The 26,575-nt window shown below is 37.6% G+C and overlaps 1 protein-coding gene across 2 annotated transcripts in view; it reads left to right on the forward strand.

Annotated features, from left to right (window-relative positions):
- The window catches only part of PSME4 (proteasome activator subunit 4), an 85,637-nt gene extending 63,284 nt beyond the window's left edge, over positions 1-22,353 (forward strand). For both annotated transcript variants that reach the window (XM_056356771.1, XM_056356770.1), the window contains exons 28-47: positions 1,429-1,638; positions 2,342-2,478; positions 2,815-2,868; positions 3,690-3,819; positions 4,447-4,528; positions 5,067-5,220; positions 5,745-5,814; positions 6,527-6,652; positions 7,001-7,153; positions 7,923-8,027; positions 8,874-8,965; positions 9,350-9,481; positions 10,135-10,343; positions 10,647-10,732; positions 11,680-11,808; positions 12,921-13,076; positions 17,628-17,790; positions 19,095-19,228; positions 19,970-20,108; positions 20,769-22,353. In XM_056356771.1, coding sequence (XP_056212746.1) covers positions 1,429-1,638; positions 2,342-2,478; positions 2,815-2,868; positions 3,690-3,819; positions 4,447-4,528; positions 5,067-5,220; positions 5,745-5,814; positions 6,527-6,652; positions 7,001-7,153; positions 7,923-8,027; positions 8,874-8,965; positions 9,350-9,481; positions 10,135-10,343; positions 10,647-10,732; positions 11,680-11,808; positions 12,921-13,076; positions 17,628-17,790; positions 19,095-19,228; positions 19,970-20,104 — 2,457 coding nt within the window. In that variant the 3' untranslated portion in view covers positions 20,105-20,108; positions 20,769-22,353. The remainder of the gene's footprint in view (positions 1-1,428; positions 1,639-2,341; positions 2,479-2,814; positions 2,869-3,689; positions 3,820-4,446; positions 4,529-5,066; positions 5,221-5,744; positions 5,815-6,526; positions 6,653-7,000; positions 7,154-7,922; positions 8,028-8,873; positions 8,966-9,349; positions 9,482-10,134; positions 10,344-10,646; positions 10,733-11,679; positions 11,809-12,920; positions 13,077-17,627; positions 17,791-19,094; positions 19,229-19,969; positions 20,109-20,768) is intronic.
- Positions 22,354-26,575: the final 4,222 nt, after the last annotated feature.

A 26,575-nucleotide genomic window follows, 5' to 3' on the forward strand; every position in this document is an offset into this window, starting at 1 on the left:
GGTGAAAGTGGAATTTGCTTGTTTATCGGTGGTGACTGGTATTTTCATGGCATATAGCTTATGCATGACTAATGTAATGAATTAGTTGGATTAGATCGGTTGTCAAGAGAAATTTTCTGTTTATATATGTTCTTCATTTAATTTTGTGTTCAGATATTACAAAAATGTGTGTTAACACCTATTTTTAAACTATGAAATGGAAATTGAGACGTTATACTCCAAGGTGGTAAAACTCATTAAGCAGTTCTGTCAGCTGTAGCAGTACAAGAAAATAGTGTGAACTGGACAAAAAGTTAATCACCAAAAAAAGTTATACTAAATCACTTGGGTTTTGTTAGAAAGTGGTGGGTACTTGCTGATGTTGTCAAGGCTTGGAAATGGTGCTGACGCAGTGATGCCAGCGTGCCGTCTGTCCGTCCAGGTGTTTGAAAGCATCATGTTCCCCTCCTCCTCTGCACCCCTCAGGCCTCCTGGCCACAGAGGCAAGCTGGACTCTTGTCCTACAGTCAGAACTATGGCTGCTTATCCTGCTCCAGCTGCCTGATAGGTACTATCAGACAGCATGTGATTACATTGTTTGCATATCTTATTATCTCTTTTCTTGTTTCTTTATGATTATTTTTCTTCTGCCATCCTTGTACCTCCCTTTCTCCATTCCTGTCTCTTCCCAGTTAAGTAACCCATGCCTACTTACTTTTTCCTGATTGGTCCCAGTTTTGCTACACTTAACAGCATTTGCTACCATACCTGAATTCGTGTTTCTGATACTGCTACCAGGCAGTCTTAGCCTATGTGATGTTACTGGTGTGGTGGCCTAGGCGCTGTGGTTCTTGTAGGACTTGGCTCTCCAAAAGGTCCCGAAGACTTCCCTCCATTTGTCTGTGAAATTGGCCATTTCTCACGTGACTCCCACCTAATCACCTGTGAAATCCAGCCACCCTTTGTTTCACTGTCTGTAACTTCTGTCAGCTTCTCACACAATCACCTGTCATGTCCACCATTTTATTGTCATGTCCAGTAGTTATCCACATCCTGGTCAGTCAGCATCATTTCAGGTGCCTAGTTAAGAGCGTATTTGCCTGGAGCCCAAATATGAGTAAGTTCCCAAAAAGGCCAGGTATGGTACTTGATCATTGAACAATCTCCTCTATAATGTAAATCAGAAATCAGTCAGCCATTCTGTGGATAAATTAATTACCAGGGCTTCCAATCTCATTAAAACAGTTCTTTAGTGTGAAGAGGATTCTGTGAAAAATCTTTAGTATTTTGACAGTGAGGCTGTGTAGCTGAATGTTTATGGTACATTTTAATGATTTGGTAATGTGAAGATTAATTTTTATTCTGTGTGGGTGCGTGCTTATGTAGATAGATATCACTTATATATGAGCAATGCTTTGACTTTCTAAAATTATGTCTTTCATTCTACAGGGTGCCTTATATTGTCTTCTTGGAAATCACAGTGGAGTATGTTTGGCAAATCTTCATGATTGGGACTGTATTGCACAGACATGGCCAGCAATTGTTTCTTCTGGCCTTAGCAAAGCTATGTCCTTGGAAAAACCATCCATAGTTAGACTCTTTGATGACCTGGCAGAAAAAATCCACAGGCAGTACGAAACAATTGGATTGGATTTTGCAGTAAGTGACAGATTGCTGAGTGTTAATGTCTTGGATTCTGAGAACATTTGATTACATAAGTGCTTGGGACTCATATATATTATTTAAGTGTTCTGATGTTGGTCGCATTCTGATTTCTGTTAAGAGGAAGGTGGACATGTATTTTTGAGACTGAATTTACAGAGTTTGTTGTAATACTATTGGAATTTATAACTTCTTGTTAACCTCTAAGGAAGCCTGTTAAGAGAAAGGAAGTTTTAAGTTGCCTTTCAGTGTTAATTAGTATGGGTGATGCTGTTCAGGTGTGAAAATGTGTGTTGAAAGGACAGAATCATCAAATTAACATTGTCAGTATTAGTAGAGTTATCCCACTGTGCTAACGTGCAGCACTCGTTACAGAACTGCCTCTTGCCTAAATCAGTGGGATAAATGGCATGGTACGTACTTTAAAGAATGAGTGCCAATTAATAAAAATCTTTTATTAACAATTATTGTGCTTAATGAAATACTGAAATTGGTCTCTACCTTTATTTTAAAATAGAATAAAACATGTACTTGGATAAATAATACTGCCATGCGAGGACAAAAGCTGTCTTCCCTACTTCTTCACAGACTTGTCTGTGTGGACAGGACGTTCTGCCTTCTGCTTGTGTCAAAACAGAAACAAACATAAAAACTTCTAAGTTGCTGCTTGCTCCCAAATCTTTGTGTTCTCTGTCAATAGGTTCCAGAGAAATGCATTGAGGTAGCTGTTATGCTGCAAAAATCAGAACATCCAAGCTCAAACTTCACAGGTCTTCATTCAGAAGAAATTCAGTTAGGAATTCAGCGACAGAAAGAAAAGAATGCTGAGGCTCTGCGGTAAGCTAAACTTCCCTTAACACCACCTTATGCTACCTAACATTTGTTGTACATGAAGTGTAATAATCCAGAATTGCTAAAGTAAATCTTAAGTACGAATCAGAAATTCGGAATGCCCCAGGATTGTTGTGGTATATCTTCTCTCTTGACTTGGCAGCCTCTGTCCTCTACACTCACATTTCCTTCCTTCTTCCTCCTCTTCTCTGTCCTCCCAGTTGGTGCTGTGTTTACTGCATTGTCTTCACCCGCCTTTTGCTGAGGAACTTTAATTCTATTTTTAAACAGTTCTCTTGGTATCATCTGGTTGATGGTTTCCTCTTTTTTTTTTCCCCTCAGCAACTACGAGAATTTAGTCAACATGCTGCTGGACTGTGTAGAACAAAGAAATCTGTAAGTCTCCCTTTCTGTGCATGAGGATTATTTTTGGGGGGGTGGATTGGAGGTGTCTACATGAATAAATACCAGTTGCATCAAGAACTACACTTGATATGACCAGAACTGAGGAATATGTTTTTTTCACCCTTGAGGTGATTGTCCAAAAGCAGTGTGTCAGTACCAGTCTTGCATAAAATGGATTGTGACTAGCTTCTTGGCAAGCTTTTGCTGAGGCATCTGCAGAAATTGAATTTCTGGAGGTCCTTGTGCATTTGCATGTGGATTCTGCTTGCCCAAACAGGAAGACAAAGGCCAGAATAGTGGAATCTTGCATTACTGTCTCCTAGCTAAAGAAGTGAATGAGTCTTGACTTTATTTTCATTGGGAGCTTGATTTGTTAATAGAAGACATCATCACATCTTGGAGTTAAGCTTTGTCGTTAATTAGTTTGACCTGTTATTTTTTTGATAAAGTTTTGTTCTGGGAAAGAAGCTATGATTCTGCCTGCATAATAGAACATCCAAATAGATTTTAATTGGTGGCATAATATTTGTGTTTAAGAACTTAAAAAAAATATCCCTAAAGGTCTGTGTTTTACATTGAAATGCCAAGATCAGCAAGGCACCATTAACGGACTGGTTGCACTTGTGTGTCCCCAGAACACTGGAGGTTTCCCTAAGTGACACTTAAACTTGATGACTACAGCAGTGGCATAGAACATTCCTTACCTTAGTCCAAACATATTTACTTAATACATAGAATCATTTCTGCGCAAAAGCAGTACATGCAACTGTGCTACTTACTGTCTGGTTTTAATATTATTTTTTTTCTTTTAGTCCCTGGAAGTTCGAGCACATAAGCATTGGTTTTCTGTCTCTGCTCCTGAGGGATGATAGGATACTGCCTGTCCGTGCCATAAAATTTTTTGTGCAGTGTCTCAACCATGATGCAATTGTAGTTCGTAAGGTAAAAGCAACATAATTACACTTTCTGTTTTGCAGCTCATTGGGGTTAGATCAGATGTTTGTGGTGTTTTGCTGTGATGAGGCACAAAAACCAGTGTATGTCCCTCCTCAACCTTCCAGCCATGCATAAGTGCAAAAGTTCCTAACCCAAGAAGATGGCAGTCTTGGCAATGCTGTAGCTGTGACGTATGATGTGAAGTCTGTAAACTGTGAAAATGTGGAACATACCTATTCATTCTTACTGACTTCAGCATTCTTTTGCAGAAGTCTTTGTTTTTCCATCTGCAGCTTATTGCTTGAAGGGAGCCATCCATGTGTTACATTTGTACCTCTTGTGCTGTTGTTGCCTCAGTGAGGCTTGGAACTAATGGCCACCTCCTTTATTTCCTGAAGATGATTAGTGGGAATGTTTTTCTGGGCTATGAAGGTCACACTTAAGTCGTGTCCTCCATCCCCTGAAATGACTGACATTACTTCCTTATGGGAGGTATCAGCCACTGAGGTGACAAAGTTCATTGTAATGTTCGCTGGCTTTTTAGGGCACTGAATAGCTGGCTTAAAATGTGTCTGTGATGAGATGATTAGACACATGGAATGGATACATTAACAAACCGCTTTTTCTTTTTAGGTGGCTATCTCAGCTGTGGCTGGTATTCTCAAGCAGCTTAAGAGAACACACAAAAAAGTGCCCATCTGCCCTTATGAAATAAGTAGGTTTTATTTAATGTAAGAAATGTCTTACTAACATTTATCCTGGGTTTTTTTGAAAACAGTTTTCTGGTGAAATTTAACATAGAATCGCAAGTTTTTCATTTCTCTGTGGTTGTAAATGTCTGAAGGAAACAAAACAGGTGATACAGTTGTTCATTTTTCAGGGTGGTTGGTTTGTTTTCAAGCAGTGTTACACTTGCAAGTGTGTATTAAGCCATTCACTTACTTGAAGTGAGTTAAAACTTCAGAGATACGGTCACTGTCCTTTCGGAAAGCCTTTAATTCGTGTGAATAATTTGTGTATCTCCTTTTTATTCTTTTTTTAATAATTTCAAGTGGCACATTTATATAAATTACTAAAGGCATCTCTACGGTTACTGTTACTGTTAATCTCCTAGAGCAAATAAATCTGTACAGATTTGACTGGGGGGAGGGAGACACAAAAGCTCTTTAGAATCTTTTATTAAAAGTAAGTTGTAACATTTGCTGGGACTGTAATGAACAAGTCTGATAGAGTATAAATTCCTCTTTAACCAGGTGGAAACCCTAAGCCTTCGAGCATTCAGGCCGGTGACAGACCGGATAACCAGTGGCTGCACTATGACAGTCAGAGTTTACCAAAGACTAAGGAAGCTTGGGAGTCGTGTTGTTTCGTGGAGAAAACACACTGGGGTTATTATACCTGGCCTCAGTGAGTATCATTAAGCCTTGAGATAGAATTGTGAGAGTCAGCAGAAAAAACAACAACCCTGTGGGAAACTAAATAATGTTGGTTAGATTTAATATTTTAATTGAAAAAAAAAATTGGCAATATTTATTGCATCCTTTGTTCTTCTTGCTCGTTTTACCAATTCTGGCTGGGTTTTGAAGCAGTATTTTTGTTGGTTGGTTGGTTTGGGGTTTTTGTTATTTATTTTCTACCTGTTTCTCTTTGGGTTTTGTGGGTACTATAGGCATATATTTCATATAGCTGTTTAGCTGCTGGTTTTAAAATGAAGTATGCGTGTTTGAAATTTCTATAGTTGTGAAATATGCAGAGTATTCTATCGCTAAGAATTCTGGATTGCTTGCTGTATCAAAACTTCTATAATAGAAGAAAATCAACAAAAAAAGTCTGTTAAGTTTTACTCTGTTTTCTGTATTCTCCATATTAAAAAATCATAAGCTTTATTCTACTTTGAAATGTGTTACTGTATTTTTTTTTTCAATATTCAGAACTATGACAGTTTATGCGCCAGTTGAGCATCAACCAAAGCTTGGGCGAAGGAGAGATGAGCTGACAGAGGTAAGGGTTTCAGTGTGTTTCAACGTTGTGGGTTTTTCTAATACTACTTTCTTTTTTTAATATTGTTCACGGATTACTGTGGAGATCTCTTTTAACCTAAGTATGGCTTCCCGTTTAGAAAGTGCTTACACAAAATGGGTGGAAACGGATCTGTTTTGCTTGGTTGTGAACAGAGATGGAGATTGAACTCGGCTACACAGTTTCATGACTGTGTGGATATAATAACACTTCTAACAAGCAATAAGTGGTAACAGTTCTGAAACCTAAATCCCCACAAGACATTTTTAATCTTATTTTTCTACTTCATTTTCATACTTACTGTGTTAGCATACAAAAAGAGATTGTTATTTTAATATATCACAGCCTCTCTGTCAGCAGTGATGGAATAATTGTATTAATGAGCACTTTCTTGTTCCCTTTCAAATCTTTTATCAGAGTTTAGAACGAGGTAATTAATGATGGTAGGAATGACTACTTTGTAGGGGTTGTGCTAGCAAAAGAGTGACAATCCAAAGTCATTAAAATAAAAATCATGAGTCTTGCAAAACTTTACCCACTAGTTCCTATAAAATGAAAGGGATAAATGGGTAACTGAGGCATGATTTTTGCCAAAAATAGAATTAAAATGAAAAATGGGACTTGGAAAGATTGGGATATCACTGTGACAATTAAGCACTTCAAAACTAATCCTTTTCTTTTTTTCCTGTTACAGGCAGAACAAATTATATACGATCACTTTTCTGATCCCAAGTTTGTTGAGCAGTTAATTAAATTTTTGTCTTTAGAAGACAGAAAAGGAAAAGACAAATTTAATCCTCGCAGATTTTGCCTCTTCAAGGTAACTAGAATTCAATAATTAAAGTGCTTCCATTTTGCAGATAATTAGCAAAGCACGAAAATGCCATGCACTACTTGGTGTATACACCTCTTGCAAAATGTTGATTTTTAAAGGTATGCTGCTATGATTAATTCTATTAATCTCTCTTCTGATTAACTACTTAGGGAAACTTATTTAGAGTAATATAAAAGTACATAGGATTCTCAGGTATAAGTCTGTTATAAAAGCAGAGTAATTCCACTTTCTGCATATTCAAATCTCAGGTGCGTCACGACCTTACATTCTTCTGACAAAGACAGTGGTTTAGACTGATAATTACTGAAGACGCTTTCATATCTTGTTTTACAGGGCCTTTTCAGAAACTTTGATGATGCCTTCTTGCCAGTTCTTCAGCCCCATTTAGAGCAACTGGTGGCAGACTCCCATGAAAGCACCCAGAGATGTGTAGCTGAAATTATAGCTGGCTTAATAAGAGGTTCTAAACACTGGACATTTGAGAAGGTGCTGAAGTAATATTTTTTAGTGGTTCATGAAACTTAAGGAAGAAGTTTGAATTATTGAACAAATTAGATGTATGAAGTTGAGGGCTTTTAATGTGTTGCCTATGCCCAAGAAAGGGCTGGAAAATGTTGCAACACCTAGTCCTTCATTGCCAAACTTTGAGCACAATTCATAGTTTGGTTTGGTGCTTGTATAATAGTAGGTGTTAGTAAAATGCTTCAAGATTTAAGAACAGTTTGCTAGTAAGGAGATAGCAGAGCTGTCATGGTGCTTATGTCCATCCTAGACTGTTACATCTTTATTTAGTCTAGACCTAGCTGTCTAGATTATCTTTAAATGAGTTTCTATGCTGAAAAATAATTCTGGGAAAATCGGTTCCTTAATAAAAAGTAAAAAATAAATTTTAAAATGGGGGGAGTCAGGGGGAGCAGGCAGGCAGGGTCAGTCCTTGGGTGTACAAGACTGCTATCCTACCAAAAGCAAAGTGTATGCAGTCTTTGATACACTTGCACTGAAATCACCATGAAAATGGTGCGTACATAGTCCACAAGATTTCTGAACACCTTGTAAACAAACCCAACATGATTCCTGAAATCTTACCTCTGATAGTATTTATTTCCTTTCATAAACGTGGTACTGTAGCTGCTTCCAGAATCAGTATTGTTTTTCCATGTTTTGAAAAGACGGAAGGATTAGGGTTCACAGAGATTTAGATGGCTGTTTTGTCCTTCAATAGCCAAATCTTGTCTTTTGCCTTTTTGCTGAGCAGGTGGAAAAACTTTGGAAGCTTCTCTGTCCATTGCTTCGAACAGCTTTATCCAACATTACGGTGGAAACATATAATGACTGGGGCACATGCATAGCAACCTCCTGTGTAAGTACCCCATATTTAGTCTTGTAAAGCTATATCCAGATGGTAAAATTTTACAGATAACATGTAAATGAGAGTTTTATGAACTGAGGTATGTGGGTATTTTATCAGCTCAGTCTGAGAACTGTAAATACAGTATAAAAATAACATCCATTTTAAATCTCATAGCTTTTTTTGACATCTTACTCTCTTCTGCCCTTTGCAGACGAATACAATATTTTAGAAAGGAAATAAAGTATTAGTTTTCTTTTAAGTATTTTAGAAGATCTGCATGCAGTTAGTGGGTGATGTTAATGTGTGTGTAGTGTGTTCAATTTTTGTGGGAGTTTTTGCACTCAGATTATAGATTTATTCTTGCTTTAATAGTGTGCAGCTTAGCATTATGCTGTGAAAACTAAACCTTAAGTTATCTTCTAACATACAGTAAGATTTCTATATGCTGTGGTGGACTGGAAGTTGTGGTGTTTGAAAAGCAGGGTAAATGATAGCCACAAATCTCTTGATCAGTAATCCTTTGAAATCAGTCAGCAAAATTCAGCATAGTTTGTTAGCCAGAACCCTGACAATTAATTAGCAAAATTCAGACGGTATTATTCATATATGCCAAAAATGAAGTTAAAATTTCTTCTATTATTCTCACTGTATTTACCAAATAATTAAAACTGTAGTTTCATTGGGTTTTCCTTGTGTTGAGGTTCATTGTGGAAAGATACTTAATTTTTCACTTGCTTAATAGAATAAACTGAAGGGTTGCAAAAAAAATCTCTGTCAAAACTGTCCTTGTTTATACATCACTTAAATTTTTTTTAAATCCCTGATCTGCTTATATCTCTACCTGTTTATTTTCAGGAGAGTAGAGATCCTAGGAAACTGCACTGGCTGTTTGAATTGCTGTTGGAATCTCCATTGAGTGGTGAAGGAGGATCATTTGTAGACGCATGGTAAAATTAATTTTTAGTGGTTTATTGTGGCTGAATAAAGAAGGAAATAAAGCATGGATAAAATGCATTGAGAGCATATTGTGCCAGCTGGCTTGTAGAAGCAGGGAACAAAAATGCTGCTTTCCAATTAGCTTTTCCCACACAATGGCAGTTCCTTCATTTTTTAAAAAAACGTAATTAAATCTGCTTAACAGAATGTGAAGGTTTGGAACTGGTGTAGCAGCAGTGCTGTTGTGTCGTTTTACAGCTTTACCGATCTTTGCATGCAACTCACGCAAAGACGCTTTTGTGCATTAACACACACAAAACATTCCAAAACAAGGCGTGGAGGGACTGGGGAAGGAAGGAACAATTTTGTATGACTAAAGCTGTTCTGATTCTTAGCCGACTTTACGTACTGCAAGGTGGCCTTGCACAGCAGGAATGGAGAGTACCGGAGCTGTTGCACAGACTGCTAAAGTACTTGGAACCTAAACTCACACAGGTTTACAAAAACGTCCGAGAGAGAATAGGAAGGTCAGTGTTCTGTTCTGCAGTTCTTTGGGATTTTTTTCCTCTTCCTTTTATTTGAGTAACTGGATATCTAAATAATTACGCTGGAGTGGATTAATGCTGGTAATAGAAATTACATAGATTATTCTTAACAGACTTGTTTCAGAAACTTCAGATGACTTCTCTGGTTTTGTCTTTTATTGTATGTGGCCTCTTATGTTTATGTATGATATATCTAAAGCTCTTAAAATCCCCAACAAACAAATAACCCACCCAGCACCACCAAAACCTACCAAACACAACACTCCCCTTCACCCAAAAAACTAACCACCCCATCCCACAGCCCACATTTACTGTGTTGAAGCTTTAATAAGCCATAAATATACAGGGGGTCCTTTAGGGAGCATTTTAGTGACTTAAAGCTAGTTGGAAGATCTGTTTGCAGGCGAGGGAGGTTGTAGCTTGGTGATTATCTAACCCTGCTTGATTTAAATATCTATGAAGAGGCTATTTGAAAAACACTTGTTTTTTAAATAACTTCAAAGATAAGAGGAATTTTTTTATAAATATTAAAGTTCCAAGTTCAGTAGATTGATCTCGGATCACTTTTAGCTATGTTCTCTAGAACAGTAGTCATTCTAACTGTAGCTTCTTGCTTTCTTTGTTGGCTTTATTAGTGTTTTGACCTACATATTCATGATAGACGTTTCCTTGCCAAATACTGCTGCAACGAAATCTCCTCGTGTCCATGAATTTACTGCTCGGATACTTGAAAATCTTAAACCCCTCATGGAAGCAGATGAAGAAATTCAGAATCATGTTATGGAAGAAAATGGAGTTGGTGAACAAGATGAGCGAACTCAGGGCATTAAACTCTTGAAAACTAGTGAGTTACTTGATGAGGTTAAGAAGTGGGGGGTATTTTAGGACATGATGATTGCGGTCTGAAAATCATACCATTGCGGTACATAATTTCTCCTCTCAGATCTGTGCTGCAATAAGGTACATGTTTCAGCGTTGAGGGTTATAAAGTCACCTTTACAGGGTCAAACTTAACTATGAGTATAGGTCCACTCTAATGTGTGAAAATCTCACAGGCAAGTCTTGCAGTACATTTGGTCTAAACTTGTTTTGGGATTATTGCTATTTTTATCTTCTTAATCAGTGTTCATTTCTCTCTATAAAACAGTTCTGAAGTGGTTGATGGCAAGTGCAGGGCGGTCCTTCTCTACAGCTGTCACGGAGCAACTCCAGCTTTTACCCTTATTTTTCAAGGTATATGCTTTAATTGCTCCTTTATTAGTTATGTTTGATTAAAAAGGGATACTATGTAACAAAGTTATAAGGGACTGCATAAATTAAAAGAAACCAATAATGGTAATAAAAAACATGCATACCAAAGAAGCCTGAATTATTTTTTTGTGCTTATGTATGTTTGCAGCTGGTAATGTAGCCTGTTAAATGGTTTCCTGACAACGATTTGTAGGTGAATGCCCTGTATAGGTGTAACTTGGGGAGGAAAAGTGTTTAAATCATGAATGAGTTTATGTTGTTTCTATTCTTATCTTTAGTTGTTTTCTTTTGTTCCATGATTATACAATTCTTTCTAAAGGGCAGTACTTTTTGTTTTTCCTGGCACCTCTAATCCTCGTATTCTTTTATGAAGCTAGGTCATTCAATGCTACATATCTGAAATAATATGTTATTTGCATGCTCCAAAGCCTCTGTCTTTGTATAAACATCAATCAATTATCCAGTAATAATGTATGTGACCACAAAATAAAGGGTTGCTTGTGTGAAAGTGAACTTGAAATACTGATAAAGCTTTCTCTCAGTTTTGGACCTACATCTAAAATACTAAAGTAATTGGATTTGTACCAGAAGAATTGCAATGGGGAGCCAAAGTCTTAATGGCACCCATTTAATCCTCCTCAAGACCTTCAGTCTAGCCATACTGTTTAGATGATTAATACATGGTGCAAGGAACAAGGATCTCTTGATTCTATTAAGATTTTTTCCCCGCAGCTTATTGCTCAGAATATTTTAGTGTCATATTGATTGCTTTTTCTAGTTAACTTAATCTTTCGGCATTATATTGATTTTATTTTTCCTAGACAGCTGTGCTTTCATGAGATTGAACTTTCTTTCAGGATTTTGCTGTTAGTAGTGTTTATTTACTAATACTACCCTTTTTTCCCCCCTTCACTTATCTTGTTCTGTAGATTGCACCAGTAGAAAATGACAATAGCTATGATGAGCTCAAAAGAGATGCTAAGATGTGTTTGTCATTAATGTCTCAGGGTTTGCTGTATCCTCAGCAAGTGCCTTTGGTACTTCAGGTGCTAAAACAAGTGAGTATGATGTAAAAAGCTTAAAGCTTCTTGTTATCTGATGCAGTCTGTGCTGCTTTTCTTTAATGTATTTTTTTAAAAGATTATACAATAATTGTGGTTTGAAGAGAATCAAATACTGATTTTCTTAGAGTTGGAAGCAAAGAGTTTATTAGAATAGTGGTTTAAAACATTCTTAGAAACAGTAAATGAGTTTTGTTTAGTTTCCTACTTCCAGACATTTAAACAACTTGCATTTTGACAAGAAATAGAACAGTATATTAATAAATTAAAATCTGGTTCAGTACTGGATGAATTTTAGACAAATATGCCTCCTCATGAGCATAATGCAAAATCCAGTTTCAAAATTATATATCTATCGCATGTATAGATGATATAAAGATCATATAAAGAACAGCACTTGAATCTCTGCCTTTTTATAGTTTTACAGTATATTTATCAACTGCTGCTGCTTTCTGAAAAACAAAACAAATGAATATGCACCCTTGTATTGAAAGGTTCATTCTGTATTCAGCTTGTCATGCAAGAAACACTTTTTTTTTTTTACTCTAGTTATTAAAGAGTGATCTACAGTAGTAAAACTACCTATTGTAAAATACTGGTGTAAGTTGTACGCACAGCCAGAACACTAACTGCAGTGTTGCAGTCCAGGCTGCACCCATGCCTGACACTGTCAATAATTTGGACTTCCGTTAGGACATGGAAATCAAAATAAACTTGAAAACCTTGGCTTTCCAAATCCACTGTATAATATATATATATTCAAGCAGAACAGAATTTCTGTTTTATTTATGTCTGCTTTGTGACTGATGTCAGGAATGAATCAAATGGAGAAAGTTTCCTAGTCTTTTACAGTATTGGGTATGTGCTAAATAATTAGGTATCTGTTAAATAACAGTATGCTTTGGAAGTTAAGTCTGTAAAAATTATTTTCTAAATAACGATTGCCTGCTTTGGAAATAAGAAGAGTGTATGAAATAGAAATATCTGAATAAGGCAAGTTATTTGCAGCTGTCCCCAAAAACTTTTTCTCAGATACTGTAGGCTTTACAACAGGTAGCTACTTTCTTTCACATTCTTGCTTTTTCACACTTACTTATTTATACTTGTAGACAGCAAGAAGCAATTCTTGGCATGCTAGGTATACCATATTAACCTACCTCCAGACCATGGTGTTCTACAATCTCTTTATCTTTCTCAACAACGAAGAAGCGGTCAATGACATTAGATGGCTGGTTATAAAACTCCTGGAAGATGAACAGCTTGAGGCAAGTAATACCTTTTCTTGAAATGCTTTGTTTCACATGACTGAATTCATGCCCTTGTCAAGTTTTATGAGAAAGCTAGCAGTTGTAAGTTAATACAGCAAGTATTTCTAGCCTAGCATTCTTCCTACTGTCAAAATACAACCAGCTTTATAGGATTTATTTCTTTCGTATTCCTTTTTTTCTTTTAATATTTCATTCCAGGAAAAAGCTGTTCAGAAAATACTTCATTAGTGATTTTTAGAAGTTCCATTGTTCATGCTTTTTCAACAGAATTGGAATATTGCTTTGTCTCATTCTTGGTTTAAGTACAGCTGAAACAGGGATATTGCCATTTTACTTACAAATTCTAGCATGGACGTTGGTTGAAAATTCAATTTTCAACCCTTGTGAAAACTGTATAAAACCACTATTTATTACTCTACAGATCTGCTTCCCATTTAATCACAGCAGCTTATTAATGAAAAAAATACCTTTGTTTGCTCCATCCAGCTTACAAAGGAAGTTGGGTTTTTTTAGTTACAAGTAGATTTTCCTTACTTTTGTGAAAGATGCTTACATAATAGGACAGAATTTGTCTAGCAGATACTGCTACTGATGCTCTTACATGATTCAAAAATACAATACTTTGTAAGCTTACTTGTCAGTCTGGCAAGTTTTTGTGCATCTCTTGAACTAGTGATACTTCAGTGTATAGAAATGGAAGGAGCTAAAATCCAAAATCTTGACTGCGGTACATGTGTACTCTTAGAAATGCTACCAGGATCTGAAGTGTTTTCTCAAGGGGAGGCGGGAAGAAGGCCTGATGTGAATCATTTGATGTGAATCATTGGGCCTTGTTTGTCAGGCTTCCAAAAGCTGGGGCAAAATCACAGAAGTATTCTGTTCTGTATCACTAATTCACAGAACTGAGGGCTTGTATTAAATGATGTGCATTTAAGTATGTTTGATCGTGTTCAAGCATAGTGAAGAATCTTCAATGTTAACCTTGAGTCTGTACCATTTCCCCTGCACCATCGTTTTCACTGTTTTTTGTGCTGTTGGCAAATATCAGCGAAATGCTACTTTTGGGTGCTTGGATGCTATTTTCCTTCTGGAAGAAAGAGAAGATTCTGAAGTGTGATACACTTCTGCCAAAACAAAGATCCGGGTTTCGGTCTTCCTGCAGCTGCATCTAAAACAGTAGTTATACCTGAGCTGTGAATCTTGCTTTTGTGAACCGTGAATTGGAAACAAATTAAAATTTCTGGCTTCAAAGGCTTGACATTACAGTCTCTGTTAAGTGCATGTAATACTTGAAGAACAGCACTTAACTACTCGCCCAAGCATGCAGATTTCAGTCTTCAGATGAGCTGTCTCGTGTCTTTCATGTCACTGTTTGTTATAATGAGCTGGAAAGCAACAGCTTGCAGTCCTAGATAAGTTGTTTCCCACACCAGCTGGAACACCTCATAATCTCAATAATTTTGAAAAATACCTTTTTTCACTTTAATACAGTTTATCTAGTTATTTTAAATGTACAAAATTATTCCTCTGCACTACAGAGATGCAAATCAAAAAAGCTTATCTATGCACATAACCACTTATGATCGTGTTGTTACCATGGAAGCTTCTACTTTGAAAAGTAGTCTTTTTCTTTCTTGATAATAACTGGCAAGATGCAGTGTTTTGCAGAGAAATTCCTCTGTATTTGTTTAATGCTGGATTTTGAAGATGAGAATCCCTAGCTTTAACTAGTATTTGGTGTCTTCACCCTGCAGAACTGAGAATTTGGTTCTTGGTTTTAAAGATAGGGCTGGGGTTTTGCTTATTTTGATACAAAGATGCCAGACCTGATGATCCAGCCCATCTTGTGCTTTGTTTTAATATACAGTTTGCACTTCTAATATTGCTAGAATTACAGTTCTCAAATATCCTGTTGATTTCATATTTTTTCATAAAACCATTGCAACAGACTTTGGCAAATGACAGTATCAAATGACCGTTCTGAATGTCAAACAGCAACACGACTGCGATACAAAGTGAATGTGGCTCACAGGACAGTTTGGCTTCTGCCAAATGCGAATTTCATGCATCCAGCTTTCAGCATGGGTCTCTAGAATTGAAGGAAGCTGTACCTAAATGGTATTGTGGGAAACGCTCGTTCTGAAAGTCGGAAGAGTCATGGAGCTGATGGAGTACCGTGGATGTAAGAGCTAATGTGACCCTGCAGCTGATACATGGAAGAAGTATAGAGTCCTGATCTGTGTACAGCAGTATAACGCCATTGAGTATCATGTCTAATTCTTATGTCATACGGACAGTTGGAGAGAGCTGCAGGAATGGTTTGAGTTTGGGAAGGCATGTTTTGCATTAAATAATTCTGTTTACTCAGAAGTAGTGGAAAAGTGAAAATTACTATATTCAGCTTGGAGTTACAGTTACAGTGATAACCTGGTTAATCTGAAAGCATCTTTCTCAGTTTTCTCAGTCATAATATGATCTAGGAAGCTGTCAGGGTAGGTGCTTCATATGTTTCTATTTTTATAAATCAGTGTACTGTATACATAGCACTCATGCCTTGATAAACATTTTTCATATTACACTGCAATATTACAGTAATGGAAATATTTTCTCTTTGTATAAGTAGCCCTTTGCAAGTGCTGCAGCGAGGTTTTGCTTGTGCTGTTCAGCGGTTTTTTTCTGATAATTGTTAGTTTTGCGACCTTGGTCAGTCAATTCTGACAAAAAAAAAAAAATCCAAAATAACAAACCTAAACTCCACACTTGATTGGGAAACTATTCCTGTGCTGCTACTCTGTAGTTTGTATATTTTCTAAGTCATCATTTGGGTATGATGATCTGTAAATTAGTGTCAGATGTGATGAATTACTAGTTTGTTAACGTGATTTTAAAGGCTTTTCTTCTAGGTGCTCCTTGCAGCAAGTGTTTCTTTTAGTTTATTAATTTAGAAATGAAAGTACTTTTTAATACAGTGAATAGTGATGTAAAATGGGTACAGTTCACTTGGGAGCTTGCTCACTTTACAGCCAAGCTTCTTTCTATTCTGGGTCTTGGGTTAGCACATCGTGTTTCATTTAATAGCATAGTTCTTAAGAGACTCACAAATTGCTGATAAACAGTACTGGCAGACTTTCACTTCGTACTTTTTTATGCTGTTAAAAAAGTAGATCACGTTTGAATAATATATTGTGGAAATTTAAATGGAACAAAGTGAAGTCTCAAGAGCTTATTGTTAACTTACTATGTTTAATTATTGCAGCACTTGCAGCTATACTTATTGCTTTGTGGAGGTTCAGAACATTATGTTCAAGAATATAATTTATTATAATGTGCTGCATTGGACTCAGAGTGTTGGTAGGTGTTTCTATTCCAGATAGACAAATGTTCCATTTACAGTTACGTGTAGCAGTATGTTCTTACCAAAAAAATTTGGTGACTGCTGTGAGCATTTCAACAAGTTGATTTGGTTTTCAAGTCTGTGTTTGTAGGGTTTTGTCCACCTGCGGTTATTGAAATTAAAGTGAGTTTGAGGGGCTCCAGTTTAAACATGGTCTTACAGTTCTGTAACTTTATGGTTTTAGGAGATTTGAGTACATGAGATAAATTAGTAATACTGGTGGGGTTTACCGCTAGTATTACTTTTAAAAGTAAGTGACTGAGTTGTCTCTACTTGTGATCAACTAACAATGTCTTGTGGCTCTTGTAGAAAGGAACTGAAAAGGAGATTAATAATGCAATTTAGTCATCTTGTTTGGGGTTTCTCTGTTACAAAAGGAAGAATATTTTTCCAAGCTGGAATTCTTTTCACTACCTCAATAAAAACAGAGCTGCTACTCAGGACAACAAAGTAAATAATGCTGGGGTGTTACAGACCTGAATTGTTGGCTGTAAACCACTGAAGTTAGTTATCATTGCTTATTAATCCAGCATCTGTTGTATGTCTCAAAGAATTCTTGTGCTGCAGGTAGAACAGAATCAGCTTTGTCTCATAAACATACCTTCTGCCTTCTCTTGGAAAAGCTCTTCTGCTTTTGTCAATTCTAATGTCTCCACCTACATTTGAGGGGGGAAAACTAAATGCTTTTGAAAAAAGTATACTTTTTTTTCCTTGGTAAAACTGATGTTAAGACAGAGACTATTACAAATTCTGTAAAGTGAGTTTGATTATTTGGGCTGCCGCATTTTGATCTCATTCAAAGTCTGTTTTTAAGCCTTCCAAAGCTAAGCTAGTCTGATACATGTCTTGACAACTGAGTTACATTCTATTATTTGCTTGAGTAATAGGTCACTTTCTGACAGATTACTTGAAGGTAGTTCTATATATATTACAACAGAACTATGTTTATGAATTTGTAAAGAGCCATATAGTAAACTACTAGTAGTTAATGAACTATGAGATAACAGGATAGTATTTTAAAAGACTTTTCTTGGGCAGAGTTTGGTAACTTGGCCTAACTGGATGTGCTTAAAAGGATAGTAATAGCATAAACAGTTGTTTCTTGCTGTGCATGTGTGCTTAGTAATTGTGCCATGTACTCTCTCTGCTCATAGGTGAGAGAAATGGCTGCTACCACACTAAGTGGTCTGCTACAGTGCAATTTTCTCACGATGGATGGGCCCATGCAGACCCATTTTGAACAGCTGTGCAAGATGAGGTTACCGAAAAAACGAAAGCGAGACCTGGGTTCAGTAGTGGATACAATTCCTTCTGGTGGTAAGAAAATTGCTTCAGAGACTAAACCCATGCATGTTGATAGCAGGTTATGGAGAAATAGATTTTTTGTGCTACAGTTAAATGCTTATTCTGCAAGCACTCCAGATGGAATAGGATTTGTCCTGTGGTTAAGTAGTATTTAGAAAAATCAACATATACTTAGAGAAACATAAAGAAACGTAAGGCTTGTTGCCCAAGCAAATGTTTTTCCTTCCTAAGCGTTCATAAACCATAATGGTAGATCACTTGTTCTTATGTACCTTATTGTCTGTTTCTGTGTATGGAGTATAGATCCTAATCCTTGTTAAGTGCTTTAAGAATTTGATTTACAGTGTAAATGATTAATGAGAATACACTACTACCAAAAGAAGTGAATAATGTTTTTTATTATTTATTCTTACTAATTTAATAATAAATTAGTTAATTTAATAATAAATTAAACTAATTTTTTACTTTTCCAGAATAACACTAAAGAGATTTCTCTATTTCCCATGTGCACAGTTCACGTAGTTAAGAATGCAGATGATGAGGCATAGCTATTTATTCAGTAAATAAACTTTTTTTAGCTGTCATAACGTAATTTCACTCCTTACCTTCTATTTGTTATCAGTGTGCAGTTTTTATTCTTAAAAAAAAAAAACAAAAACAACCCAGCACGCACACATACAAACAAAAAAACCAAAACCCCTTAGTGAATCTTAGGAACTTTGGCTTCTGGCCAAACAGTTGGTGCATCTGAGTCATTGATGTGACGCAGAAGGACTGGGTTTCCATATTGTCAAATAGCTCTGGAATTTGAGAAAACATTCTTGCACGCAGAACATGGAGAGGTAGTTCATAAGCTGTTTTACTGAGTAGAGGGGAAGATGCTTTGAGAGAAGGAAGCTCGTTTGAAATGTTTATGAAGTATACAGCAGTTGTTAATTCTTTTACACATTCTTCCATTAGAAATGAAAGATAGAATCAGAGAATGAATCTCTGACTCTGTAGGAAAGCAGAAGCAATTTGGAGATCTATACACTTGTGTGAATTTGACTATATGGTCTGTAGAACTATCTGGTTTTCTGCAGAAGCTAGAGATCTCTACTGTGGCAGGGTGGGTTTTTTTTTAATTCAGGGTTGAAACCATATGTTATTTTAATTAGATTGTTTAATATGTTAGACTCTCTTCAGTCATTCCCATCACTTAAAAATAGCCTTATTTTCAGTGATAACCATTTTTAAGTTTGGCTGTGTCCTTGAGGAATGTCTTAGACAATATAGTTGCACCTTGCCAAATGTAAATTAATATCCTGCAATTGCAGACTTGGTTAAACGCCATGCTGGTGTACTGGGACTTAGTGCGTGTATCTTGTCAAGTCCGTATGATGTACCCACCTGGATGCCACAGCTCTTGATGGATCTCAGTGCCCATCTTAATGATCCTCAGCCTATTGAGGTAAAAATACTACTTCTTCTATTCAATATAACACATCTAAAATACACTTCACTTACTCTTAGTTTCCCTTTCCTAGAAAAAAGCCAGGAACCTATTAAGAAAAAGTTTCTGCTGCTTTTTCTTAAATGGCTTCAAATACATTTTACGTCATGGACTGCTTTTAAGTATTTTTCTTGTGGTAGTTCTGTCCTTGCTTGCAAATCTAAAGCATAAACTGAAAGCTGCAAGAACAACTATATCTATAATGAGGAAATAGTCAATAAGTCTTTTTTAATTAAAAATATCACTTCTGTGCATGCCATTCTAGAAAATACCAACCTGAACCAAAACAGTCACTCTGAAATTTTCGAAAAAAGGTTTTATAAGCAGTCCAAGAAACAAGTCTGTATTGAAATAGTTACCTGTAACACTTCTTTTTTTTTTTTTTTTTCTCTCCCTATTTGGTTTTATTGACCTTTGCTGTTTTAACCAGAGTAGTGAGCTTATGGCTGAAGAATTCCTTAGATTTAACAAACTTTGCTGTGGTGTGCTCTACTGAATCAAGAAACTGAACTGATGGGACTTTTCTTTTGTTAATTTAGTAATATGCTTGGCCTCATTCCCCAGAGCCCATCTAATAGTTGCAACTGCTCAAAGACTTTGCTCTACTCAACAGTTATTTTTGTTGTATTCAACATCTGTTTTGTCCTGGAGCTTAAATCCATAACTGATACAGATCAATGCTGATTGTCTGCTATGCAGATGACTGTGAAAAAAACGCTGTCAAATTTCCGGAGGACTCATCATGACAACTGGCAGGAGCATAAACAGCAGTTCACAGATGACCAGCTACTAGTGCTTACTGACCTCTTGGTTTCACCGTGCTATTATGCTTAGATAGGTAAGATGACTTGTTTTGATGTAAATTGATGGAAATATCAGTCTTAAGAAATCTACTCTAGCTCTCCAGTCTAGCATGGAGAGTGTGGAGGAATCCTTCACTACAGGGAAAATGCTACAGCCAGATAAGCCCCTTGCACCTCCAGTGTTCAAGAACAGATATTTTTTTTGGTTGAATGCTGTCCATCTTTCTGTGTGTCCCTGTACTACACTAATCTTTTGCTAAGACACACTTGTTTTCTTGACGATTGATGTTCCTTTTCTCCATTTTCTGCCAGTTGGCTGCCTTTTAAATGCCTGGCAGTTTCACTAAAAGCAGAAGGTATTTGCTGCTTTGTACTCCTGATGCCTGTGAGGACTTTAGCCTACCACCCAGTCCAGTGTATCATCTACATCTCACGATGGGGAATGACTGCTACCAAACGGTTTTCTCTTCCACATTATGGCTTTTCTACCGGGTCTCTTCACACAGGCACGTCCCCAAAGAGTGAATCCATTCCTGGAGTTTCTCTTTGTTATGCTACAAGATTCTGATCTCTGTTGTATTGTGATGTGTTGTGACAGTATTCCAAGAGAAGTTTCAATTTATATTTTTGTTTTGTTCAGTGGTAATAGCATGAGGCAATAATCTTGGTTTGAATTCTTTCTTCTTTCTTCTCAGGTTTCTCCTGGAAAAAATGAGGATGTAGGAACCTTTCTGTGAAATAAAGGAAACTCAAAGAAATCTATCATTTAGGAAACTCTCTGTTGGAAATCCTGATGCCTAATCAAACCCACTTTTAAAAACAAACATAAATTCAAAAATAATTTCACCTCCCCAGGGAGCAGCTGTGGGAGCCCCACAGTATCCTTTGTAACTGCGTTTGCAGAGCCTGATCATGAGTTTATTGCAAGACCCTTCTTCTTGGCCTGCATTACACATCTGTTTTGTTTCTGCTTTCTTGCACACAGTGACTTAAACTGCACATTTCTTATTCTCTTTTTCTGACCCTTCTTCCCAGATGTTTCTGACATCAAAGATATGCAGAACCAGAGAGTGCTGCAAACCAGAATATTCTGAGTGAAGCTCTCCAAGTCTGTTGATGCAACTTCTTACCTAGTCAGTATATACAAATACCAGGAACCTGTCTTTCTCAGAGTTTATTTTTCACTACTTGGATTTCAGTGCCCGTCAGGTGACGGGCTCCGTATCATTCAGACCACCTCAGGGCAGGATTGCCTTTTTGTACCTTCCTTGTCAAAATGTAAATAGCTGCTCTTCTCCGTGCAGTATAGATGATGGCAGGACAAAACGTGGGGAGTGAAAGCTCTTACTGCCTGGCCAGCTCTTCGTAGATAGCTTGGCCACGCGTGGAATAAAAATCTATGATAATCTGTGTATTTTAAAGGGTGAAAGACTATGGGTGTTTCCACATAATTAGGGCCCACAGATATGAAATTATGGACTATCAAGTGATGGCTGAATTCACGGTGTGGAAAGGCACTGAATGGCTGACTATTTTTGACAGTGTATTCTCATAAAGATTGTCACTGTTTGAGCAAGCATATCTTGTTCGAAGATTGTGGAAGCTCTGTATTTTTTTGCCTGCAGCTTTGTTCAGAGACTGATATGTATTGGCTATTTAACAACATGTTTAATATGTGTTACATAGTTGTAAAAGACTGTATAAATTGTAGAGGCATTGCATTGACAAAACATTGTACAGTTTGCAACCTTTTACATAACACCATTGTGAGATTAATTTGTAAAGATTCATACTTAGATGTTAATACAGTAGTAGTTCTGGCTTTTGTATCAAATCAAATGCCATTATTAGTTTTTTAAATTATTTTCTTTAACAGAATATCTCTTTATGTCTGAAAGGCAGAGGTTTTGTTTTGGTTTTCTGGTATCTCATTATTACTATGTCTCATTCATATTTTAATGCAACACTTGTGGCCATCTCTGAATGCTGACATCACATATCTAGCGTGATAAGCTCATAGAATGTGAGGTACATTGAAATAATTCATGCACTGGTGTGTGTTTCAACTTTCATGCAATCCTACAGGAGCACTGATAGGTTTTGAGTGATCTACCTGCTGAGTCTGTGGCTCGTTCCAAACTTCAAAGCACAGCAGTGACCCTGGTGCAGTATTTAACGAGTGTCAGCACACAGATGTAACCACTGTATAGCGTAGTGCCAAAATTATTATTATTTCAATTGTGTACGTAGTTTAAGACCCAATAAATGGACTGTTTGTAACATCTGCATTTTTTTTTATTATTTCTAAAGTGGAAATTTCTTACTTTTGAGGTGTTAACTTGAGGTTGTTTACTGTGCTTTTTAGCTTTTTGTATGAGGCATGTGTTTATTGTGGGATTTGGCAGCAGGTTAGGGCAACATGAAGGATTAATTAAAGATTTACTTCTAATGGTTGGGAAACTAGCTTTTATATTTATGCAAAAATATCTTGTACCTGGTGAGGCTTGCCAAAAAACTTACAAACTTCTGAGAAGTACACTTAAAATTGGAGAAACTGTTTTGAGGTGGAGGGGCTTTTGCCAATAGAAGTAAAAAAAAAAACTTTAAAAGTAATGGAAAGTATTTGCTGCAGAGGATCATCTTTATGTGTTGGCTGACAAACTGATGGAGCAGATACTCTATGTTCTGTTCTGCGTACACTAAGGGCAGCTAACTGTACGGTCCAGCTCTGCTGCTTTTGACTGTATCTGGGAGTGTCTTTTCTTACATGTCTATAGCCGAAGGATAGCTGGAACTGGTTGCAATGTTGAGGATCCAGTGCTCTGTAGAGAATCATTCTGTAGCTAGAGCTATGGTGACAAGTAGGTGGTATTAATTCACAATAGCTCTTTATAAATCAGCGGTGAATTACTTGATCCGAACAGATTGCCTGGAAAATAAGGGTACCTACCTATGGTAGTGTGAGTGAACTTGTACTAATTGACTTTTTTTGGGCCAAAGATTGTTAGTCTCCCATTCTGAGAATGTGGGAACAATTCTTAGTTCTTCATCAAATACTGTGATTCCATTGCTACTTTTATTCCGTAACTTCCCCCAAGCAAAATACATATGTAATGAGTTCTAAGCTGTCTGTCACTTTGATGTCTTATGCTCTCTTTTCCCTAAAGCCTTAGAGATGAAAAACTGCAGTACCTCAGTCTGGAGAGGGAGGAAATTTCTAGTGTGAGAAGAGAGAATTTTTCCCCTTGGAAAAATACCTTGGAGATGGTCTGGTAGCCTTGATAGCCTTAGTGACCACGTGTCAGTCTGCACAGATAATTTTGGTGACCACCACTGTTTGACGCGCCAAAGAATGACAGTGATGTAAGGTAGAATTCATTTCTTGGGTGGTTTGGGTTTTTTGGTTTGGTTATGGTGGGGGTTTGTTTTGTTTGCTTTGCAATGACTTACTGTTCAGTGACTATCTTGCTGGAGTATTAAGCGAAGTGATCTCCCAGATTTCCATATATATTTGTGCATGTGAAAACCTGCTGAAATCACAGCATAGACATGGTGTTTATTTTGATAAAAGCGTATAAGAAAGTTATCAAGTGAGCAAATAAGACTTCTAACTTGTGCTTTTGGGTGGCACCACAAACTCGATGTTGGTGGATTGTGTTGTTCACGTGTTGAGCTAATTGGTATATGGATTGTTTAAAAAATGAAAAAAGTATGAAGGTCATTATTTCTGATATGGCATATTAGAACTGTATTTTTGTGTCCAGGTATCTGCCCTCTCATCCTTTTTACTTCTTTACCAGGCTGCTGGGAGTCCTGTGCTTGGTACACGTGGATGATGTCTCCTGTCAGTTTTTCACAGTTAGGCATCCCCAGCATCCCACACTGCGTTCAGTCTCGCACTTTCTTCCACAGCTTCAGACTTCCTGGATTCCTGCAGCAGAGACTCCAGCTTCCTTTTCCCCTATGCTGTGGAAAACACAATAATCTGGTAAGATGTAAAAAGGAATATAAACCAATTTATCAGTAGAAAGTTTTGCTGGCCATTGTCCTTGCAGGATTTTAACTTTAACCGTGCTGGAATTACCAGCTAATTTGTTTTACATTCTCACTGGTGGCGTGCAGTAACTGGAAGGCAACTTCTGTGGATTTAAGCATCATAAAATACTCGCTGTACATAGTCACGTTGCAGCACAGGCTCTGGAGACTGAGATTTCCAAGAAGGGGGCAGGGGAGGGAATTTCACTTGAAGCTGGTCTAGGCTTCTGGGTTGTCTGCAGGCTAGAGGTAGCCGTGCTCCAGGGAGGTGGGTGGTTTGTGGTGGTTAATCCAGCAAGGTCCTCAGGGCACTAAGGCAGCAGTAGTTTCAGTCTACTGCAAAGCATTGGTTCTTTGATGACAGAAGAAAATTAAACTGTGTGTGGAAGAGGTAGAATACTGCTGAACTACTTAAGGCAGTGCAAACGGCCAGTCGTTGGTTTGCATGGAGGGTTTTTTCTCTCTTGGTCAATAGGTGCTTCTCAGAGCTATTAAGAGATATTTAGAAGGGAAAGTCCATGTGGTGAGTGGGGAAAAAAGGTTAGTAGTATTCTCCCTGGGAAGGAGAGTGACTCTTAGCAAAGCACTCTTGAACCAAGAGTTCTCTCAGCACAGAGAAAAGCTGAGACTGTTGCCTACAAAGATTATCAGCAAAATTATCTTTGATTTCTGATGGATTAGAGCACAGTGCTTAGAGGAGTTAGCTGCATCCTAACAAGGCTGAATTTTTCAAAGGGCAAAAAGGAGAGGGAGCTTTGCTCGCTATGGCTTTTCTAATTCTAGATTATATGGCTTTTTCCACAAAAGGCTTGTGGAAGTTCGGCCTACTTTCCCTGCCTGGGCTCTCAGCACTGTCGCTGCTGCAGGTATTGTGTAGTAATTACCTGAGCAGATTTTGTTGCTAGAGATGGAGCTGGACACCTGCCTGCCTTGGGGAATAGTGAGGGGTACTGGGAAACACGAGGTGCAATCATTTCTGATTGGCATACTGAGGAAAAACAGCAGTAAACCAAATAAATCTGTTTCAGCAATAAGTGAAGTCAGATTAGTGGTAAGTGTAGGTTGATGCTTGGGCCAAGTCACCCAGAAAAGATTCTGTTAAAGAGTATCAGTTAAAAGCTTTTATTTATTCTCTCCTGGCTTTTATTTCTGATTTTCTTTGTTAATTTCCCTTTTTATTATCCCACTTTCTTTTCCCTACAACTCTCTTGTTAAAATCATCAGGTACTGTTGTTAGGCTGAGATGGGGGCAGGTTTCCGCAGTTAAAAGCAATTTCCACTTTCTTGTGGTACACCTCTGCAAAACTTGACACTGTTGTAAAAAATGTTATGGGAACACGCCTTCTCCATGTCTGACCAATATTTGAGAAGCTTGATAGTACTGGAGAGTGCTGGGTTTTTGAATGAATTAGTTTAAAGAGAGGCTTAAGAGCACTGCACAGAAGAAGTTAGTATCTTAGCCTCCTGGGCAAGGTGCTACAAAAGTTGCTCTGGGATTCCTGCCTTGCAAAACAGGCTTTCTTCTACTGCTTTCCTTCCCCACCTCAAGCTTTGGCAGCTCTTTTTAAAAGAGGCAGGCCAGCGAGAGGCTTTGCTGTGCCAAAGGGACCGTGCAGCCTTTCCTGCTCCCATGGAGATCCTTTTCGCCTCGGCTTGTTCCCTTCTCCCTGAGTAGAGGCCCTGTGTTCAATGACCTCTTGCACTCGCCACCTCCTGCAGCGTTCAGTGGCATGATGCTGAATGCCTGCGGCCACCCGCAGCATTTCTCAGCATGCACCACCAAAGCGCTACCCAGCTTGGGCTTTTCTGCTGAAATGTTTGAGGCTCTTGGGCTATAACAAGGAACACCTTTTCCTTCATTTCGAACTACAGTTAGTAACTATAGAGGGGTAAAACACTGTAAAACCAAAAAACCACCCTTGTTCCTCATGGGCCTGCTAAACACTGCGTTAATGAAATGAGTGACAATCTAAACCTATTACTAATAGAAAAATACAGACTTTTCTTTTTGTTACTTTGCACATAACTAGCTCTAAAACGGCTAACTTTCTGTAAGGCCCAAATCTTAACAGTTTTGACTCAGAAATCCGTTTTTCAGCATCTCAGGTAGGGGTTTCAAAAGCATGTGAGAGATCAGTCTCAGTCTTGGTAGCTCCTCTCAACCCTATGAACTTGCTAAGAACAATCCCGTTAGGCATATGAAGCCTTATTTCTGCATGTGTGCTTCCACCTGCTCATCTAGTAACTGTAGGAAGTTAAGAAGTCTTAACTCTGGTCATCCAAAGCTGAGCGTTTGGCCAAATAACACCTGGAATCACACAGACCTTCCCACCTTTTTTAAAGGGCTCTTGTTTTGCGAAGTGTGTTACTACTACTATGTTGTTGGCCAGTGACACCACAGAAACAGTCATAGCCTGATGTCGACTCGGGGATTAGACATGGCGTGAAACAGAGGTCAGGTTTTATG

This window comes from Falco biarmicus, chromosome 12, assembly GCF_023638135.1.
Source record: "Falco biarmicus isolate bFalBia1 chromosome 12, bFalBia1.pri, whole genome shotgun sequence".
Classification (NCBI taxonomy): Eukaryota; Metazoa; Chordata; class Aves; order Falconiformes; family Falconidae; genus Falco; species Falco biarmicus.